General features: G+C 40.8%; 1 protein-coding gene across 4 annotated transcripts in view; it reads right to left on the bottom strand.

The window, feature by feature from the left end:
* LOC135486856 (heparanase-like) overlaps positions 1 to 14542 on the bottom strand; it is a 125944-nt gene that overhangs the window by 32921 nt on the left and 78481 nt on the right. For all 4 annotated transcript variants that reach the window (XM_064769966.1, XM_064769969.1, XM_064769968.1 and 1 more), the window contains 4 exons: positions 7199 to 7399; positions 5767 to 5893; positions 4927 to 5042; positions 2353 to 2496 (listed from right to left, as the gene is read on the bottom strand). In XM_064769966.1, the coding sequence (XP_064626036.1) occupies positions 2353 to 2496; positions 4927 to 5042; positions 5767 to 5893; positions 7199 to 7399 (588 nt within the window). The remainder of the gene's footprint in view (positions 1 to 2352; positions 2497 to 4926; positions 5043 to 5766; positions 5894 to 7198; positions 7400 to 14542) is intronic.

Raw genomic sequence — 14542 nt, 5'->3', positions numbered from 1 at the left:
TGCACTGATAATATTAAAAGAGTATCAACCGATTGAACATGAGAAATTTCACTCACCTTCATTGAAGCAGCGACTACCGCCATTTTTAAATGGTGGCATCTCTTCTATCGATCGGCCAATCAGCAGCACTGCTTGCAAAAAGTTGAGCCACCGCCAAATTTGAAATCGCCAAAATTCAGTCAATGTGCCTGCAGCGCCAACTGGCGGTGAAAACTAAATTAATTCCATTAAAAGTAAAAAATGAAAAAATATTAAAAAATATTCAGCCATATTTGCTCTGTGGACCGAGGTAAAAAGGGAAAGAAATCTAAACGCGAAACGACCTCATTCTCTTAATATAGGTCGGATCGCGCTGATTTTTCGTTTTTTGAGTTCACCTTGGGCAACTCCTAATTTACCACCGTCAACGAAGTGGCTGGGCCTTCCCGGTCAGAAATGTCCAATTTTGTCCACAGATGGGTCCCTAGATGGATGGATGGATTGCAGGACGGACACCATTTGAACAGCTATTCTACTAGCTCCGCTGACTTTGTCAGCTGAGCTAAAAACAATGGCACGTTTCTTAACCGCTAGGGCTAGGAATTTGAAACTTTGTACACAGGACCCCTCAGGTCAGGCAACCTCTGACAATGAATTACAGTCCGATCTGATTCTTCCCTTGGCCACCGGGAGGCCAGAAGTGGAAACCTAAAAATAGCAACGCAAAGCGAGCATAACCCCTCAGCCTATTAAGGTTGAAGGTGAGATATTGGTGAAGTTGGCTTAGTGGAGTGGCTAGTTTGCATATGGAAATTAAAATTGTGGAAACCTATTTTAAGGATGTGAGCTTGGCAGCCATATTGAATTACGAATCGCGCTGATTTTCGAAGGGAACCTTCCCCTTACAAAACTGCATTAGGCCTACACCCACTAAAAATTGATTCCATCCTCCAAGCCGTTCTCGAAATTGACGGAAACCGATTTCAAGCACGTTGCCCTGGTGACCATATTGAGAATCAGAACGAGCCGGTTTTCAAAAGGAACCTCGCTCTAGTCACCCTCAACGTACATACCAAAAATGAATTTAATCGGACGAACGGTTCTCCTTGAAATTGACGAAAACCGATTTCAAGCACGCCGCCCTGGTGACCATATTGAAAATCAGAACGAGCCAGTTTTCGTAAGGAATGTTCCTCTAGTCACCCCCAACGTACATACCAAAAATGAATTTGATCAGACGAACGGTTCTCCTCGAAATTGACGGAAACCAATTTCAAACACGCCGCCCTGGTGGCCATATTGATAATCAGAACAAGCCCGTTTTCGAAAGAAACCTTTTTCTAGTCATCCCCAATCTACATACCAAAAATTGAATTGATTGTCAAAGTCGTTCTCCTTGAAACCAAGTAGCAGACGCCGGCCCGCCCGCCCGGCGCACGTGACGACAATACCCCTCCCTCTAGCCCATTTGGGCTGAGGGGTAAAAAGTGTGATATCTCAAATGAATGACCCGTTTTGAAACTTTGCACACAGGACCCCTCAGGTCAGGTGACCTCTGACAATGAATTTCAGTCCGATCTTACCTTGGCCTGTATAGTCTGTATAGACTCCCCGAACAGTGAGCCAAAAAAGTTACTTTTTGGCATTTTTTAAATTGCCTGTTGCATAATGAAGATACAAAATTAGTTGGGTCCAAATACAACAGATACATGACCAATTAGATATACCATTCTCTGCTGAACCCCCCCCCCAACACCATCTCAAACACAACTCAGTTAATGTCAGCAAAACAGTGACACTCGACACGGCATTGAATGTTTGGATCGGTAGGGCATGCAGCACCTTCTGACAATTGGCCAATGTATGGAGCAGCAAGGCAAGCCACAACACCAAGTTGAGGATAAACAATGCAGCCGTACTCTCAACTCTTCCCTATGGTGCAGAAAACTGAGCCACAAGACTGCACTTGATTAAATACTGACTTCGCAAAACCAGCAGGCCGACTTACCAGACTAACTTTAGTAATGCTAACGCTAGGACAATAGGGACTTTCTGCAAGTTCAAAATTCACGCCCGTGTTACATATCTCCATCGAAATTACGTAGAACATTATCCTGTCCTGTATAATATTGAAAGGTGAAATGAAATTGGTTCTTCCAAGTAACTGCTCAATCAAGTACATTTACATGTAAATCAGTGTATCACGTACATATCACACATGGGAAATGTGAAAGATCTGAAAACACCATACATACAAACCATAGAGGCAATATGGGCATGAATTGTGAACTTGCCAAAAGTCCCTTATAACTTTGAATGCATTACACTTGGACATGTCCATGGTGTGGTTGAACATGTCTGTTTTATACTCACTGAGAAGTAAGATCCCCAAGGTGTGGAGTTAGCAGATACTGCTCTATAGGATGACTCTTCAGCTGTGGTGGCAGGATGATGGTCACATCCTCTTCTAACAAGTTCAAGCCATACACTGTGATTGACCCCTTCAGATAACCAGTCCTGAGATGGAAGGTGACATATCATTAAAGGATGGATCCAAAATAAACATGAAACGGCCAGGGCCATTGTGCTCACCGTGGTTAGGAATTCATCCTGGTTAAGAAACATGTTGCATGTATAGCATAACGTTGGTATGACATGTGATGTATCGTTGCTTGGAGTATCTACCATAAAAATATCATCGAAAACAAATCACTAATGAAACAGCCAGGGGCCATTGCGCTCACCGTCTAGATATTTGGTGGTTAGGAAATCATCCTGGTTAAGAAACATTCTACATGTATAGTATATAGGTCAAACCAAAGTCAGTACGACATGTGATGTATCATTGCTTGGAGTACCTACCATAAAAATATCATCAAAAACAAGTCACTAATAAGCGAGATATCGCACTTTTTAGTGTTTTTTGTATAGGCCTCCTGGTGGCCAAGTCGAGGATCAGATGAAATCGAAATTCGATGTCCAAAGTTACATGACATAGGGAGTCATGTGTACCAAATTTCAAGTTCATAGCATTAGCGGTTAAGAAACGTGCCATAGTTACACTCAAACAGCCAATTTATGCCATTTGACCTATGTGACCTTGGAAAGTAGGTCAAATCAAAACCTGTATGATACGTGATGTATCCTTACAGAGGTCACCTGAGCTGGGGATCCTGTGTACTAAGTTTTAAGTTCATCACTCAAGCGGTTAAGAAACGTGCCACTGGCTTTGAAACAGGATAAAGACGACGACGACGGACGGTGTTGTATAGACTCCCCTGCAGTGAGCCGATAAGCGACATAATGCACTTTTTACTTTTTTAGTTTTGGCCTCATGGTGGCCAAGTGGAGAATAAGATTGGATTGAAATTTGGTGTCCGAGATAACATGATGTACAGAGTCAGGTGTACCGAAATTCAAGTTCATAGCTGTAGCGGTAAAGAAACATGCCATATAGTTACAATCAAACGGCAAATTTACGCCATTTGTATCTTTGGACCTTGAAAATTAAGTCAAATCAAAACCTGTATGATATGTGATGTATCCTTTCTAGGAGAACATATCATAACATTTTTATCGAAAACGGCCAATTTATGCCCTTTGACCTCGAAAAGTAGGTTAAATCAAAAACCATACGATTATGATGTATCCTTGCTAGGAGAACCTACCATAAAATTTTTATCGAAAATGAGTCACTCATAAGAGAGATATCACACTTTTTGGGTTTCCACTTCTGGCCTGCTGGTGGCAAAGTCAAGAATCAGACCGGCTCAAATTTAGTCTCTGAGGTCATTTTTCCTAGGGGTACTTCTGTACAAGATTTCAGGTCAGTAACACCAGCGGTGACGAAACGTGCCGCTATTCCCTAACTGCGATGCCGATAGCGAACTTTGACCTCTGTGACCTTGAAAAGTAGGTAAAATCAAAAACCTGGGTTACATTTCGTGCACCCTTATGAGATGCATCTATGCCAAAATACGTTTTCAAAGAGCGCCATGGCAAGCAGTCAAATTGAGCTCATTTTCATTTTGAAAGAAGGTCTTGCCTTGGGGTACCCACACACCAAGTATGAACCCTCTTTGTCAATTGGTTAAGAAACGTGCCACTCTTTTGGCTAAAGTTGACGACGGACGACGACGACGATGATGGATGACGACGATGATGGATGACGACGACGACAGACGCCACTGCAGTATCTTTTAAGTTCCCCTGAACGGTAAGCTAAAAACTGACTTGAACTTAACACTTTGAAGCTCAGGCACGGACATGTCCGTGATGGCGAAACATGCCCAAATGTCCAGTCTCGGACATACTCGCGATAGCATATTAGCCAATTTTCAATCTGTCCTGACGATCTCCTGGCTTTCAGTATCGTCTCCTGTTACAGGAAGCGATACTGAAAGCCGGGAGATTGTACAGAACTGATGAAACTAACAACTGATGAAACTAGCGATCACTTCCAATAAATTGGGCCTCAATGACACATGTCAAAATCCTGAATATCATACAGTCAAACACTACCATTTGATGTAGGAGGACAATTTTGGGGCCAAAACCTCAATAAACTTTGTATATATGTTTGAACAGTGTTTTCTTCCCTTGGAGTTGTGTTAGGAGTTACAAAATACAATTATTTTCATAATCTAGTGACTTTATTGGCTAAAAACAGTTTTCGACAACTTTTGCGAACATTCAAAATACACAATTTCACAGGAAATTTGGACAAAACATACAGAGTGACATTGAAGGATTATATAGACTTATTATACATCTATTTTTGAATGCTTGTTAAGATGTAATTTCCAATTGTCCCAAATTGGTCTTTTGAGGACAATGTCAACTAGAATTTTAAATGCATCAATCCCCCTACAATGAAGCTGCTGCCTTATATACCCCATTTAAGAGTCAATTGTTTTCAGCAGGGCTAAAACAACGTTACAAGCCTACCTTTTTGTATTTGTGCAATGGCTGTATATTCGCACATATTTGGAATGTCTAGAAACCGTCACATTTAGTACTTGCTCTCCCACCAATGCTTTGTACAGGAAGCTCAACCAGTAATCCTGCAAAACAGACAATATACAAGTATGCAGACAGATTGTACCATGGGACCAGGCATGTCACTCTCACATCAATCAGCTTAACCTCCTAACTACCATTCCCTCGAATCCTCTCTATCCTTGACCGTTTTTAAATATTGTTTTTGATTTACCCTTAAACTGTAAAATAAATTGTAGTAATTAGGTGATAGACCACATATATGTTACATTTCTTTGAAGGAAACTGACAGGACTATCAATTGGTATTGATGCAAATTTGTGATCAATCATTAATATCGATTGATTGGTTTTGTGATTTTCCTTCATGATACTTGGATCCTCGAAAGAGCCTCCTGAACTCCTAACACTACCCACCTCCCACATGACATGCTCATATTCACATAGACAACGGCACACCACAGACACAATAGAGAAATAATCTCAACCACAATGCCCTATTTACGTAATGTAATGCGTGGTGTGTCTGGCAGCACTAACATGTTTAACCAATAACAATGTATACAGTATGATCTAAGAAATTCCGTGATGACAAAATGGCTAATGTTGTCCTTGGCCAGGGGAAACAGTTAAGCTCAAGGCTAACTCTGCACAACAGTCCAACTTTTTTCAAACAACAAAAATTAATACAGTTTTCTTAAGGAAATGGCAGAACTGGCCCCGTTTTTTTCGCCACAGGGATTTCAGTGTTATTTTGCACAAAACCGTTTTTGTTTCTGAGTAAACTTACTGGATTCGGAGAGAAAATTCTTGTGTTGATATCATGGTGAATGAGTGCATAGTTTCCTCCTATGATTGCTTGCCGTATCACAACATCCATACCAAGCTTTGCACATAATCCAAGCTTGTCCAGCCACCTGGAAATATACATGAAAGCTAGGAGAAATTATCATTAACATTTCACAAGCCAAGCCCTTTATAAAGAGCCCACTCGGCTACTATACTCCACCTGTAGATACAAAAGCTTCAATATGACCATTGTTAAAAAAAACTTACCTATGATTTTCATCGCTGTAAACATTTATTGGCAAATGCAAAATCCTTATCAAATAACTACTTAAATCTGACGGGTCAAATATACATTCCCGAGTAAGACCGAAGCCGAGCTATCGGGAATGGTTGTGATGTGTGTTTGGATCTTTTACTGAATATACTCACTACCTCCAGTGCACGAATCGAAAGCGAGGCATTCTCTGCAGACACCGTAGGTTACACATCGAGTGAGAACGTCCTGAGATCAGTACATAAAATATTCGGACAAAAAGTCTAAACACTATTTTACCACTGACCTCCGCACTGTATCAGTTGAGCTTTTATTTAAAACATGGCAATGAAAAGATAAAGTGACCAAATTATTTGTATCTTTAAAACTAATCAAAGCCAACATATCACTCTAATGTCTTCGGTTTATCTTCAAGCTGGTCATACATTCTAACATTTTTGGTTGCTCAAATTTGACATTTCAATATCAATATCACTGAAATCTCAAATTTGAGATATCAAATTAAATGCATTTTAGGAATTTAATAATGTATTTTGTGACCTTCCTGATGATAAACAGAAGAAATTAGAGTGATACTGATATGTTCGCGTTGATTGGTTTTAAAGATATACAAAGAGTTTGGTAAATCTATCTTAGCGTTACCATTTTTAAAATGAAAGCATCAGCAATACTTGAATACTGGAGGAGGCCAGTACGTGAATCGAATACAGACTTATTTGGCTAAATATTATATGCAGAGATCTCTGGATGCTCTCTCTTGATGTGCACCCTGCAGTGTTTTCAGAGATTGCCTCGCTTTCAATATTTGCACTGGAGGTAATGGGTATCAGTTGAACAATGCACATCATGAACATTCCCGAGAGCTCAACTTCGGCATTAGTCGTGAATGTTTATTGGACCCCTCAGCTTTAAATCAGAGAAAACTTTTTCAAACCAAAGTTCTCGGCCCTTTAACACTGTCAGCGCCATCAGACGTAGATCAACGGGGCACCGTAATATTTTCTCTGTTGATTCAGCAAGATCTGGTCTTGGGAAAGCTATTGAAAAATCTTATTGAGCTTTCTCTGATAAGATCTTTTTCTTTGAGGGTCTGAAAGAAGAGTGTGAAGGGGGTATAACAGTGGCATTGAAAGTGTGTAAGGAAAAGAGACATACTTACATAAATCCCGCAACATATCTGTCAGACAACCCTTTTGTTCCACCTCCAAATGTAGAAGCCGTTTCTCCAAGCCATATCACAGGATTCTTAGTGTAATTCTCCACACAGTGGGTCACATTGAAAATATAGCCTGGCAGATCATCCAGGAGGGCTGGATCAAGAAAATCGTCAATCGTGGCTGTCCTACCATTGGTGTAATACCTAGATTTCAGAATAATAAATCATTATTTTCACAAACACAGGAATGGCAACAACAAAAGTTGCGGATCCTCCCAGTCACACCAATGGGAATAATCACATATCATATATTTTCTTTCATCCACTATTCCCGGACACTACCACTGTGAAATTGCCTAATTTCCTTTAGACTAACTTCCATGAATTAGCTTCCTGTTTTCATGGACTACCTTCATGAAATAACTCCCATTCCTGTAGACTACTATCATGAAGTGGCTTCCTTTCCTACACACTACCTCCATAAAATGGCTCCCTTACCGATGGACTATACCCCCATTAAATGGATGAGGCAGCAAGTTCAATAGACCATACATCAGAAGTGTGAGGCATGAGGCTAATGCACCAGCATAAAAAATAACATCGCAAAGCGAGCATAACCCCTCAGCCTATTAAGGTTGAAGGTGGGATATGGTGAAGTTGGCTTAGAGGAGTGGCTAGTTTGCATATGGAAATTAAAATTGTGGAAACCTATTTTGAGGATGTGAGCGTGGCGGCCATATTGAATTTTGAATCGCACTGATTTTCGAAAGGAACCTTCCCCTTACAAAACTGCATTAGGCCTACACCCACTAAAAATTAATTTCAAACACGCCGCCCTGGTGGCCATATTGATAATCGGAACAAGCCCGTTTTCGAATGGAACCTTCCTCTAGTCACCCCCAATGTACCTACCAAAAATTGAATTGATTGTCAAAGCCGTTCTCCTAGAAATCGACGGAAACCAAGTAGCAGACGCCCGCCCGCCCGCCCGCCCGCCCGGACGGACGGCGCACGTGACGACAATACCCCTCTAGCCCATTTGGGCCGAGGGGTAAAAATTTAAGGCGAACCAAAAATGAACACTTCAAAAATTGCAAAAATACATGAAAAATACAGCTTAACTCTAAAGCAAACTATCTGATAGATTCTTCGGATCAAGGTCTCATATGAAAGCGTTAACCCTTTCAGGACGCTTGGTACGCAGGGCATATTATGTATTTCCCACACTATTTCCATATGCTACGCTCTTAGTATTATGCCTTTAACACAGCGATACACGAAGTGTATAGTGCTGCCATTGCCATCTCCTAGTAGCTCATAAAACTAAAGCTAATGGTTTGGCGATTCTGTTCTGGCTGGTTTGCCGGGTTTTTCCTGGGGATTTTGCCGGGAATTGGGTGTGGCACGTGGCAGCAATAATGGCGAAAAAGACAGTCTTCTTTTACGGCAGAGGAGCTGGCTGGTGCATTTATGAATGACTTAAGACAGTGGGGATGATGATATCAATTTAGGAGACTATGGTTTGAGTAACTCTGATGGGGAAAATAATTCCAACTGGGAATTTGATCATGTTGATTACACAAAGTGTAAGGGGCTGCCATTGCCATCTCCTAGCAGCTCATAAAACTAAAGCTAATGGTTTGGCGATTCTGTTCTGGCTGGTTTGCCGGGTTTTTCCTGGGGATTTTGGTGGGAATTGGGTGTGGCACGTGGCAGCAATAATGGCGAAAAAGACAGTCTTCTTTTACGGAAGAGGAGCTGGCTGGTGCATTTATGAATGACTTAAGACAGTGGGGATGATGATATCAATTTAGGAGACTATGGTTTGAGTAACTCTGATGGGGAAAATGATTCCAACTGGGAATTTGATCATGTTGATTACACAAAGTGTAAGGGGCTGCCATTGCCATCTCCTAGTAGCTCATAAAACTAAAGCTAATGGTTTGGCGAATCTATTCTGGCTGGTTTGCCAGGTTTTTCCTGGGGATTTTGGCGGGAATTGGGTGTGGCACGTGGCAGCAATAATGGCGAAAAAGACAGTCTTCTTTTACGGCAGAGGAGCTGGCTGGTGCATTTATGAATGACTTAAGACAGTGGGGATGATGAAATCAATTTAGGAGACTATGGTTTGAGTAACTCTGATGGGGAAAATGATTCCAACTGGGAATTTGATCATGTTGATTACACAAAGTGTAAGGGGCTGCCATTGCCATCTCCTAGTAGCTCATAAAACTAAAGCTAATGGTTTGGCGAATCTATTCTGGCTGGTTTGCCGGGTTTTTCCTGGGGATTTTGGCGGGAATTGGGTGTGGCACGTGGCAGCAATAATGGCGAAAAAGACAGTCTTCTTTTACGGCAGAGGAGCTGGCTGGTGCATTTATGAATGACTTAAGACAGTGGGGATGATGATATCAATTTAGGAGACTATGGTTTGAGTAACTCTGATGGGGAAAATGATTCCAACTGGGAATTTGATCATGTTGATTACACAAAGTGTAAAGGGGCTGCCATTGCCATCTCCTAGTAGCTCATAAAACTAAAGCTAATGGTTTGGCGAATCTATTCTGGCTGGTTTGCCAGGTTTTTCCTGGGGATTTTGGCGGGAATTAGGTGTGGCACGTGGCAGCAAAAATGGTGAAAAAGACAGTCTTCTTTTACGGCAGAGGAGCTGGCTGGTGCATTTATGAATGACTTTAGACAGTGGGGATGATGAAATCAATTTAGGAGACTATGGTTTGAGTAACTCTGATGGGGAAAATGATTCCAACTGGGAATTTGATCATGTTGATTACACAAAGTGTAAGGGGCTGCCATTGCCATCTCCTAGTAGCTCATAAAACTAAGCTAATGGTTTGGCGAATCTATTCTGGCTGGTTTGCCAGGTTTTTCCTGGGGATTTTGGCGGGAATTGGGTGTGGCACGTGGCAGCAATAATGGCGAAAAAGACAGTCGTCTTCTTTTACGGCAGAGGAGCTGGCTGGTGCGTTTATGAATGACTTAAGACAGTGGGGATGATGATATCAATTTAGGAGAGTATGGTTTGAGTGACTCTGGTGGGGAAAATGATTCCAACTGGGAATTTGATCATGTTGATCCCCCTCCCGAAGAAGACTTCAGAAATTTCATTTATCTGCATTTATTTCCAAAATAATATCAACATCAGATGGTGATGTTATCACCTACACAGGCATGTGACATTCACAAAACAATCTATATGTAAAAAAACAGCATAGGCCACATTTTTTTTGAAGACTCTCACCAACATTTTTTTTCACTAAAATCAAGAAAAACACCCCCAAAAAGTCATGTTACCATCTTTTTCAAGTCTTTTTTTTTCAGGGGCATTGATAATGTTCAGGACATATTTCAATTACCAAATTTGACATTTGACATAGTCACGGAATATGCTAATTAGATCACCTGATCTTATTAGCAATTCTTTTTTCAGAATTTTAAATTTTTAAATAAAGTTTAGTAAGTTGCTTATATGTTCCTAGTAGTTGTTTGATGTGATCACTTTTAGGTTTTGAGAACTAGGCCATTTGAAAAAGGTCCTAAAAATGCAAAATATTTGGCTCCGTCCCTGGCTGTCCTGAAAGGATTAACTTTCAACTTTGAATTGGGATCAACAAAAAAGATCTAAATTTGGCTTAACTCTTTGAAATTGTTGAATGGCATAAGTCGTTTGGGTAAATCAGGCACCAGTAATGTTGAACAACCCATGCCATTTGCATACATTATTTTCTACACACAGTTAGGCTGTGCTCAGCACTGTCTGGAATCATTACAAGAGACATCTACAGTCATTCTAGATTACTAACAGTTGTGTTCCAACATTATTTCTTACAATGGTCGGGTGATGGTTGGGTGTATATATGGTGGTGATAGCTAGCAGACAATTTTCTGTCAAAATGTCAGGTCAATTCAGATTTACAGCCCATGAGGTTTTGGATGCCTTAGACAATGAATTTATTGTGCAGTTTGTTGCCAGGGAGTTCTAGGAGCATTTTCTGTGTTGTTTTTATGACTTCTTGAACCTTTCTAGAAGAATCATAGTGGAATGTCTAGTTCTGCCAATTATTTCGGAATTCGGTGATGGGTGAAAACTATATTTCTTTAAAAAAATACTGTAAATTAGGGGTTGTACCTAAATTGGAATGCTATGAGGCAACGAAAATAATTAGCAAGACCTTTCAGGAGATGCAAGTAGCTTTGATGATTGGTTGTATTTTTTTATTTTTGCTGAAAATAGTGTTTTTCAAGAAAAATCTCACGTTCCTGGTATTGTGACAGAAAAAAATGATGCGATCTCAAAGAGTTAAATCTGTACCACTCTAGGGCCCGGTTGTTAGAAAAAACATGCTGTTACCAGTAACGGCATGTTAAATCCAGTAACATGCCATGCCGTTACCAAACAAACCGTAAATATGTTGTTGTTAGAAGCAAAATTTTAAGCATTTTTGGTAACAGCTAGTTAACAACATGTTATCTGTTCAGAAAAAAAATTCCCATAATTCATTGCAAATTTTTTTAAATTGATCTACTTCCTGTAAAAAAATTCAAGGTGATGACAAAGAAATCTAAGAAGCCCAATTTTACAGCCAGGGAAGTAGCCATTCTGACTCAAATGGTGAGGCAGAATGCGTCGATAATGACATCCAAGTTCCGTAACATGACCGAGAATGATAGGAAAAATGAGTTGTGGACAAAGATAGCCACCAGTGTCAATGCTGTTGGCATTTGCAAGAGAACCTCGGATGAGGTGAAAGAGAAGTGGCGCCAGTTGAAGGCCAAGGCCAAATCCCAACAGGCCAAGGCCAAGAAAGAAGAGAAGAAGACGGGAGGTGGCCCAGCTGTCGCACTGGATATGATATCAGAGACCATAGTTGATATATTCAAGGCTGACCCAAGCTGGGAGGGAATTAAAGGAGGCTCGGAGTCTGCAGCTTGGCCTTGTGCGTTTACTACTCCTCCCCCTGCTGCTACTGCCATAAGTCATCATGCCATTGCCAATGTTGCCAGTGAAACATTTGTTCCTTTGACAGTTGGACCAGAGCCAGCATTTTGTGACCAAGGTATGTCATGTATGTTAGAATCATCCCTTTTGTGCTTATTTCAAAGCCAAAATTTGCCACATTATAGGGCAAAAGTGAAATGACAGCCAGCAATGCCAATGAGCAACCAATCAAAAACTTCTAATAAGCGCGCAGCAGAAAAGTCGAAAAGCCGAAGGCTTCTCTGCGAAGCGCTACTATGGTTAACGTGCATACGACGTATTCAATGTAAACAATGTTTCTCAAGTCCATGGATTCGTTTCAAATGGCTTAAATTTGACTTAAAATGGCCGCCAGAAGAGATACACGCGCGAATGAAGCAACTCGACTATTCTGAGCTCCAAGAGAGAACCACAAGATTATTCTCACTGTTTTTTAATCAAACTTCAATTTCTGGGGGGTTCGGGGGGGTTTCTCCCCCGACATATAGTGTTTTGGTTTTTTGAGACTTTAGTAATAATATCAAAAGACGCTTAAAATGGATATAATCCTGAATAATCAAGCAAAAACCGGGCAGGCGTTTCGAGAAAAAAAATTTTTGTTGAGATTTCAATAAACCTTTTGAACAAATTCCACATGGGCCGTGGTGGGATCCGAAGACACCTTAAGGAGGAATGTATGTTTTTATGGGGTACTATTGGTTTTGCAGATCTTCTGGTTTTTTCTAACGAATAATCAATATTCGCTAGCAGGCTTTTTATGCTCCCAGGTATGAAGAGGGTTCTATGTTCCTCAGGTTCTTTGTTCATCAGTCTGTGGTGTTCCTCAAGAGTCAAGTGTCTTCCAGTCTCTTGGTCTGCAAAAACCCTTTCCAACCAATTTTTTATGCATTAACCATTCGGCAACATGTTGGTGGGGGAAAAACCTGATCCCGGACTCCTTGAATTGGTTGCCTAGGTACGACCACAAGCAATTGTCTCAAGGAAGCCACTAGTACAACCTCTTGGCAGTCTTGGCAGTCTTGGCAGTCTTGCCAATATCATGCCAGTGAAAAGGAAGGGTAATGATGGTTGAGGGTTGGAGTTAGGGTACCATCAAAGGAGTACCTCTTCCTCGCTCTGGGTTAAACGTGTCAAAGGACTGCACCATCATGAAGGTTTGGGGGTTCCTCTCGAGCGCCCCGGGGTAAGCAGCTCGGAAGGCCTTATTGAGAGGCCAATAGGGGGTTTCCCCCAATGCACTGGCTAAAACTTGTCAGAAGGATGGGGGTTGGGGGGGGGGGGTCTCCATGTCGACAGTTGCGCGAGTTCAATAGAGCTTGCACTTTACATTAGAATCTGCCAGAGTGCCAGAGTACAATAGTCCGGACAACTTTCGGGGGGGGGGGACATTTTCCATTTCTTTGCCGGCTATTATGATTATAGAGTGGAGTTACTGCTAAAGAGATACACGGAGAAAACTGTCCATCAAAACAAAAAATTGGCGGACGGAACTATAGCAGGTTCCCAACCAGGGGGTTTGGGGGGTTTCCCCCCAACCTAAAGGCGCTGCGCGCTTACTAGGGCACTGCGCGCTTACTAGGGCACTGCACTGATAATATTATCTTTTTTATGTCAAATACTCCTTCATTAATTTTGCCTTTAAATGTCAGATATTTATTGCCTAAGTCATGCCAGTTTGTTCTTGAGCATACATCTTTATTATTCTAAAGGTAAAAATAACTCATAAACTTAAAGGAAGACTAGGAAGACTGACTATTCATATAATACACCCTAAAGTGTTCACCAGAATATAATCTTTTACAACAGCTCACCTAATAGTCATGCCATGTCCAATTATGCCTCCAAAACATGCTTTGACTCGAGATTACTTTCAATGCATGTCCGGCTGGTTTCACGAAATGTATGGCCATGCACACTGATGATGCACACAGCTGCAAAGCCAATGGTCACAGGTGATTGAGTTACATTTACATAGTTTGTTATCAACGTTTTTGAGATTTAGAATTAAATAAGTACCAAAAAAATGAAATCTGAAAGAAGGCAATTTATTGTTTCGTATTTTCATTTTTCTGATAGCTAATTTTCAAGTAAAAAATGACTGAAAATACTCATTGTAGTGTATAGCCCAAAATACCTATGATTCCAGCTACTGCTCCTTCAATTCAGCAGTATAGGGTGCAGATGCAGTGGCTCAAATATGACAATCATTTCAGTTCATGATATAGTTGCAATATTTCATGACAAGATGAAATCAACTTCATCTTTATGAGAAAAAGTAGTAAATTTTCTAAAATCTATATTTGCTGTGAAAATATTCCAAGTCATTTTTTAAATATTATATAAAACATAAA

The sequence above is a fragment of the Lineus longissimus genome, chromosome 4, assembly GCF_910592395.1.
Source record: "Lineus longissimus chromosome 4, tnLinLong1.2, whole genome shotgun sequence".
In the NCBI taxonomy this organism is placed as follows: domain Eukaryota; kingdom Metazoa; phylum Nemertea; class Pilidiophora; order Heteronemertea; family Lineidae; genus Lineus; species Lineus longissimus.
This window is presented reverse-complemented; position numbering and strand designations above follow the sequence as displayed.